An 8850-nucleotide genomic window follows, 5' to 3' on the forward strand; every position below is an offset into this window, starting at 1 on the left:
AATACCAGAAACCACATCGCGAATATGTTTGAGAGTGACAGGCACTTTTCGCATCTCAGCACTTTGGAGAGGGAGCTAACTTTCAGAACGGAAATGGTTCGTTTACTGGTGTTATTATTATTATTATTGTTTGTTGTTGTTGTTATTATTATTATTATTGTTGTTATTATTTTTATCATTTTTGTTGTTATTGATGTTTTGATTATTTACACATTGTCGCGACGCTTCTTATGTCAAATTGACAATTTCATCTTGCATTGTTTTTCGCGACTTAAGAAAAATTTGTAAAGTTTATTTGAATAAGGAAAAACTGAACCATGAACATTTAAGTAAGTACATATGTTTTCACGTTCTTATACCTCCGCACGTAAAAATTGAGTAACACACACACACACACACACACACACACACACACATGCTGACTTGTCTACTACATACACACATACAAACACACACGCACGCACATTCAAACACAAAATAAAACCAAAAAATTAAACAAAAGCAGAGACAAAATGAAAACAAAACCGCGAAAAAAGGAAGACAAACAAGAGTCTGCGAAAAAGATAATAGCATTCAATCATGTTCATGCCAAGATGTATCGATAGTCCGGCAAAAAATACTTAATGGATTACTTCCCTACTTTATATTTGTTTATCTCTGAGTACGAGATTTTGTTTTTGTATTGTATTGTTTTTGTATTTTGTTTTGCTTGTCTAAGTTAAGATTTTGTATTGTATTGTTTTTTGTTTTGCTTGTATATGTTAAGTTTTTGTATTGTATTGTTTTTGTATTTTGTTTTGCTTCTCTATGTTAGTGTTTTAAGATTTTGTTTTTGTATTATATTGATTTTTTATTTTGTTTTGCTTGTCTATGTTAAGATTTTGTTTTTGTATTGTATTGTATTGTTTTTGTATTTTGTTTTGCTTGTCTATGTTAAGATTTTGTTTTTGTATTGTTTTTGTATTTTGTTTTGCTTGTCTATGTTTTGTTTCGCTTCTGTTTGTGATGTTTGCTTCGTCTATATACTACTTTATATTTTCCAATTTTTAGGTTTTGTTTTTGAGGGGGCGAATTTTTTCTCGGCCAAGTTTGAATAAAAAATTTCGTTACAACGTTACAAACTGTTAAACATTCAAAATTCATACATACATACACCCATACACACACACACACACACCCGCACACACACACACACACACTTACATACATACATACATACATACATGCATATATCATACGCATGGATTCAAAATACATATGATGTGTCCCAAATTTATGAAATGGATACAAAAGTATATCTTGCAAATACTCAATCACACTTTCTAATTACACACAACTTAACAAAAACACCTTCTAAGCACACGCATTTACATGAGGGTATCTGTTATTACTCATTAATTCCCTATAGATACACAGAAACACGAAAGAATGCTACATAAACACACGCAAGCTCACTTACAAATAGGCACAAATAAACGAACACACACAAGAATACGGGCAAATACAAAGAGGGACTCTGAAACATAAACTAACATATTGAGACATGTATGCATACAAGCAATTACTTTCACGCTCCGCTGCATCCTGTAACACTTGAGATGCTCTCTAGATAAATCCACTTTTTCATATCTTTCCCTTTCTCTGTGTTTGCGCGTGTGGTTGTGTGCGTGTTATGTGTGCGTGTGTGGTTGTGTGCGTGTGGTTGTGTGCGTGTGGTTGTGTGCGTGTGGGAAATGTTTATGGTAATCTGCGTGTTTGCTTGTGTTAGTTTTTGTATATACTCTATCATTTATTTTTATGTTTTTCCTTTTTCTTTCTTTCTCTCTCTTTGCTTTCTCTCTCTCTCTTTCTCTTATCTCTCTCTCACTTTTTTTTCTTTCTCTCTTTTTTTTCCTCTTTCTCTCTCTTTTACTTCTTTTTCAGTATCATACCCACTCACAATTCATCACCATTTTGTCTTCGTTTCCAATTTTTTTCATACTCGTTTTTTGTCACATTCTTTCTGTTTTAAATCATTACCATCATCGTCGTCGTCGTCGTCATCCGTAACAGACAATTTGATGAAAAAATGTTGTCTGTTAGTATTTTGATTCTCAAAATGTTGCTTCATATTAAAAATACGGCAGAAGATTAATCCGGCATAGCTCATAACTTACTGCATACTTGTATATATATTTTCAGCCGTTCATTCATATATGAATATTGAAAATATATGAATGAATGAATGAATGAATGAATGAACGAACGAACGAACGAATGAATGAATGAATAAATGAATGAATGGCTAAATGAACAGATGAGACAGTGAATGAATGAATGAATGAATGAACGAACGAATGAACGAATGAATGAATGAATAAATGAATGAATAGCTAAATGAACAGATGAGACAGTGAATGAATGAATGAATGAATGAATGAATGAACGAACGAACGAACGAACGAATGAATGAATGAATAAATGAATGAATAGCTAAATGAACAGATGAGACAGTGAATGAATGAATGAATGAATGAATGAATGAATGAATGAATGAATGAATGAACGAACGAACGAATGAATGAATGAATGAATAAATGAATGAATGGCTAAATGAACAGATGAGACAGTGAATGAATGAATGAATGAATGAATGAACGAACGAACGAACGAACGAATGAATGAATAAATGAATGAATGGCTAAATGAATGAATGGCTAAATGAACAGATGAGACAGTGAATGAATGAATGAATGAATGAATGAATGAATGAATGAATGAATGAACGAACGAGCGAACGAACGAACGAACGAATGAATGAATGAATAAATGAATGAATGGCTAAATGAACAGATGAGACAGTGAATGAATGAATGAATGAATGAATGAATGAATGAATGAATGAACGAACGAGCGAACGAACGAATGAATGAATGAATGGCTAAATGAACAGATGAGACAGTGAATGAATGAATGAATGAATGAATGAATGAATGAATGAATGAATGAATGAATGAATGGCTAAATGAACAGATGAGACAGTGAATGAATGAATGAATGAATGAATGAACGAACGCGCGAACGAACGAATGAATGAATGAATGAATAAATGAATGAATGGCTAAATGAACAGATGAGACAGTGAATGAATGAATGAATGAATGAATGAATGAATGAATGAATGAATGAATGAATGAATGAATAAATGAATGAATGAATGAATGAATGAATGAATGAATGAATGAATGAATGAATGGATGATTGAAACTAAGAATCAAATAGTTGGAGAGAGAGAGAGAGAGAGAGAGAGAGTGAGAGAGAAATAGATTAAAAAAAGAGTGAAAAAACTAAGTCATATAAATTATTCATCCTGGAACGGTGAATTTTTATGGGTATTAAAAATATTATTTTAAAAAATCCAGTACATTGATAAAATAGTTAAGAATTTAAAAGAGAGAGAAAGAGAGAAAGAAGGGGAAAGAGAGAGAGACAGAGAGAGAGAGAGAGAGAGAGAGAGAGAGAGAGAAGGAAAGAAGAAAAAGGAGCAGGAGATGAGAATTCAATTTTTTCTGAAAAACGATTGATTTTATTTCATAATATCACTGTTCAGCGTTCTCATCCTTATTGTTACTAGCTTTTATTCTCTTCTTCATCTCATTATTTTATTATTATTGTTAATTATTATTATTGAGAGAGAGAGAGAGAGAACGAACCGATACGAAGAAATCAGGGAGCACATAGGAGAGAATAAACTGGTTGACGAATTTATCAAGCAAGTTACAGGATAATTAAAACCGTCCCAGAGCTTATCATCTTGTTTGTGTATATGCACGTTTGTTTCTCTCTGTGTGTGTGTTTGAGTGAGTGAGTGTATGTGTGTTTGAGTGTGTGTGTGTGTGTGTGTTTGAGTGTGCGTGGGTTTAGATGTTTTTTACTTAGTTTCTTACCGGCTGTCTGGTTGGTTGGTTGGTGTCTTATTTATTTAATGTCATTCAAATCAGTATGTTTAAAGGCGGATAATCTCCGCTGAATGCCAGCTTAACGTAATGTTAGTTTGCAAGCTCTTCGGTTTGTTTTATGTGTTTATGTCTGTGTGTGTGTTGGTGTCTGCGTTTATGTATATATGTGAGAAGGATTGTAATGATCTGTGTATATATTTTTAATATTTAATGGGCAAAAGCCAGACCATATGCAAAGTTTTTCAAAGTGTTCAACGTACAGAGTGCTGAATGAATGAATGAATGAATGAATGAATGAATGAATGAATGAATGAATGAATGAATGAATGAATGAATGAATGAATGAATGAATGAGTGAATGAATGAATGACACCAGTTATTCATTTATTTCCTATACATGTAATGTATTTGTATTTTTATTTCAGATCAATGAACTTGTGTTGTACTGTTATTTTAAAACATGCACACATACATATACATTTGGCTTTTGGTGTCATTCGTCAATGATTTGATTTTAACATATACATATACGTCATGCACACATACACACACATTTCCTCACACACACACACACACACACACACACACACACACACACACATACATACATACATACATACATACATACATACATACATACATACTTATAAACATAACATACAATACTTAGCCCTCCCTCCCCATAGAATATTTCTATAAAATAATTATTGGTTTCATTCGAGTGCTCTCGGCTTTCCATATATTTTTTATCTATGGACCCAGCGTCGAGTGTCAAATCTCTATTGTTGCCCGTTCGTGAATTTTAATCATCTGTTAGAAATTTTTTCAACGCGAAAATGAATTTTAAGTATTCTCAACGCCATCGTCGTAGTCGTCATCCCCTTAACTGTTTCCGTCATCATTTATGACGTCATCATCGTCGTCGTCATCGTCATCTTCCATTCTATCATTATCAATTATAATTCCATTGGAATCATTTTCAACTTCACTACCGACGTGTTTATAGATGTTTTTTTTTGTCAGCATCTTTCACCATCATCACCATCATCGTCTTCTTCATCGTCATCATCTCCTCCATCATCACCATCATACCCATCGTCATCTCCCTTCATCATACTCATCATCTTCATCATCACCGTCGCTGTAAATTGTTTTACTGATGTGAGGTAGTATTGAGTATTAAGTAGTAGGTAGGTAGGTCGAGAGAGTGTATACGCATGCATAATCCAGGAGGCTTAATGATCATTTAAGGCATTGTCTAACATGAAGAATGACTTTAACCCTATTTTACTTTTTTTCTGTCTCTCTCTCTCTTTCTCTCTTTCTTATTTTTTTTCTCTGCGTTTTTCTATCTTTGTCTCTCTATTTCTGACTTTTTCTATTTATCTTTCTCTCTCTCTCTCTCTCTCTCTCCCCGACTATTTTCGTTGTTCCATTTTCTTTCCTTTTTTCCTCTTTTTTTGTTTTTTTCTCCTTCCCTACCTTTCTTCCTCTTTCTTTCTTTTTTTTCTCTCTCTCTTTCCCTCTCTCTCTCTCTCTCTCTCTCTCTCTCTCTCTCTCTCTCTCTCTCTCTCTCTCTCTCTCTCTTTGTATTAGTATATTAGTATATTAAATTAAAAGTTAAAATGTTTTCAACGTTCAAAATAAACACCTAAATAAGCAATTATTTGATGGGAAAAATCTAATATATGAATGAATGAATTAATTAATTAATAGATGAATGAACGAATAAATTAATGAGCGAATGAAGGAACGAATGAATGAATAATATTTTATTCAATGTTTGCAAATTGTGTGGCAAAATAATTGTAACCTGTCCATCAAGTTAAGCGCTCTTATGCACGTTTTGACGGTTTAATTCATCACACATTCTTTCTTTCATTCATTCATTTATTCTTTTTTTCTTTTTTTCTTTCTTTCTAACATTCGTTCATTTATTTATTTTTTCATTCATTTATTCGTTTACTCGCAAGCAAACATACAATTTAGAAACATTTTTTTAATTAAACCGTTTAACTCGTGCCTTGACATACTCATTACCTTGTGTTTTCTCCTATGTATGTTTGTATTGTATGTTTGTATTGTATGTTGTGTGTTGTATGCTTGTATTGTATGTTTGTATTGTATGTTTGTATTGTATATTTTATATTGTATGTTTGTATTGCATATTTATATTATATGTTTGTATTGTATGTTTGTATTGTATGTTTGTATTGTATGTTTGTATTGTATGTTTGTATTGTATGTTTGTATTGTATGTTTGTATTGTATGTTTGTATTGTATATTTTATATTGTATGTTTGTATTGTATGTTTGTATTGTATGTTTGTATTGTATGTTTGTATTGTATGTTGTGTGTTGTATGCTTGTATTGTATGTTTGTATTGTATATTTACATTGTATGTTTGTATTGTATGTTTGTATTGTATGTTTGTATTGTATATTTTATATTGTATGTTTGTATTGTATATTTTGTATTGTATGTTTTAATTTGTATTGTATGTAGCAACAGTAGCTGTAGCATTAGCAGTAGCGTTATTTCAACAGAAGTTGTGGTAGTAGGAATAGGAGCAGTCGCGTTAGTAGTAGTGGCTTTTGCACTACTACCACCTAGACTTCTACTAACGCCAATAATACTAATTATAACAGTAGTAGTTTTGTAAAATTGGAAGTAGTGGCTGTAGTAATAGAAGTACTTGTAGCTTAGTGGTAGCAGCAGTAGTCGTAGTAATAATTGTAGTGGTAGTGGTAGTAGTCGTAGTAGTAGTAGTTGTAGTAGTAGTAGTAGTAGTAGTAGTAGTGGCCGGCGAGCGCCTACTCATACTTATTAAAGAACGCTGGCATATTCAAGCACCATGACGCATTCTTAATGTACCTACGTCCAAATAAATATTTTTACCTACGTATCTGTATGTTTATGTATCTGTGTGTATTTGTATGTGTATTTCTGTGTGTACCTTTTGGTATGTATGTCTGTTTATTTCTACGTATTTGTAAATGTTAGTGTATTTCTTACGTATATGCTTGTATGTGTATTATATATGTGTGTATATTTTGAAATTTTGCTTGTGCGTGTGAGTGTGTGTGTGTGTGTGTTTTATGTGGGGATATGTTTGATACTAAATGAATATCAGTTTTCGATTTTTATCTCAAGAATGATTGCAAACATGCGAATATAAAGAAATACTGTTTGTATGCGCGCGTGTGTTTGTATGCGTGTGTTTGTATGTTCGTGTGTGTGTTTGTATGTGTGTGTTTGTATGCGTGCATGCATGTTTGTATACGAATGATTGCACACTAAAGCGAACAAAAACATAAAATCACGCATTAAAGTTCTTTATACCATGTCGTTGATGCATCATACTTAAACACACACAAACACACGCACACACGCACGCGTAAGTGCACGCACATACGTATTTGTTTGTTTGTGTGCGTCTGTGTGCGTGTGCTCTGAAGTCTTGAGCACTATTCGGTTCAGTGAATGGTTATCATCATGTTTATGAATCTATGTCTATTTGGTACTGTGGATATGTTGTTGTTGATATTGTTGTTGTTGTTGTTGCTGTTGTTGTTGTTGATGTTGCTGTTGTTGATGTTGTTGTTGACGTCGTTTTTGTTGACGTTGTTGTTGTTGATGATAATGATGTTTCAATGTTTTTATTGTTTATGTTTTTTTTATTTTTTTTTGTTTTTTTTTCTATGAGAATGTATCAGATTATTTAGTTGATGGTTTTTATATGCTAATATCGTCCATGCTTGTATCCAAATACTGTTTATATCTATCCACATGACGGATATTATGTCTATGTTTATGTTGTAGGCATGTTTATATGATTTTTTTTCGTTTATATAGTTTATGGTAATGTTGTTGTTTGTTTTTGGGATAATCATCGTCATCATTTCACCATTGTTTTCATCATCATCTTCATCATCTTCATCATCATCATCGTCGTCACCACCATCATCATAACCATCATCATCGCCATCACAATCATCATCACCATAATCATCATCATCATTGGTTATGACGTAAGAGTAATATAACTACTGTCCAGCGTCGGTGGTCGCCTCATTTGCATGCACTGCCATCATCCACTCCACTCTGTGCGTTTAGTCATTCATTCCTTCTTTCATTCTTTCATTCATTTATCTATTCAATCGTTCGTTTATTTATCCATTTAATCATTCGTTCGTTCATTTCTTCATCCATACTTTTTTCTTTCCATTCAGTTAATCATTCATTCATTCATTCATTCATTCATTCATTCATTCATTCATTCATTCATTCATTCATTTATCCATTCATTCATTCATTCATTCATTCATTCATTCATTCATTCATTTATCCATTCATACATTCATTCCTTCTTTCTTTCTTACCTGCATGCTATCAATGTTGAATACATTAAATAACTCCGCAATGTAATTTATATATTCATAATAATGATGGCGACGATGATGATGATGATATTGATGATGATGTAAAAACGATGATGATGATTTTTTTTACATATACACTCCTGTCTTTTTTGTATGTGTATGTGCATGCGTGTTTGTGCGTGTGCGTGTGTATGTGTGCTAGTGTTTTGGGGTACAACATCAACAAACATACAAACAAACAACATCAACAAACATACAAACAAACATCAAACAAACAAAGATCACACACTTACGACATCAAAATACATACAAACAGCATACGTATTGCAACAAACACAATACAAATCAACAAACGAACATACATACATACATACATACGTACATACACACATACAAACAAACGCACATTCAAAGAGTTGCTTTGACCTCAGCTCGCTTGCTGGCAGTATCCAGCGAGGCGAGTTGTGGCTGGCTGAGATCTTTGCCCAATACGTCGGTGGGTACCAGATTGGACGACGAAACGGTCAGG

The 8850-nt window shown here is 32.8% G+C and overlaps 1 protein-coding gene across 1 annotated transcript in view; it reads left to right on the forward strand.

The window, feature by feature from the left end:
- The window catches only part of HELRODRAFT_105874 (hypothetical protein), a 19359-nt gene continuing 10509 nt past the window's right edge, over positions 1 to 8850 (forward strand). Inside the window, exon 1 of the mRNA XM_009016985.1 lies at positions 1 to 96. Within this exon, the coding sequence (XP_009015233.1) occupies positions 25 to 96 (72 nt within the window). The 5' untranslated portion in view covers positions 1 to 24. The remainder of the gene's footprint in view (positions 97 to 8850) is intronic.

Source organism: Helobdella robusta, assembly GCF_000326865.2.
Source record: "Helobdella robusta unplaced genomic scaffold HELROscaffold_2, whole genome shotgun sequence".
Lineage (NCBI taxonomy): Eukaryota > Metazoa > Annelida > Clitellata > Rhynchobdellida > Glossiphoniidae > Helobdella > Helobdella robusta.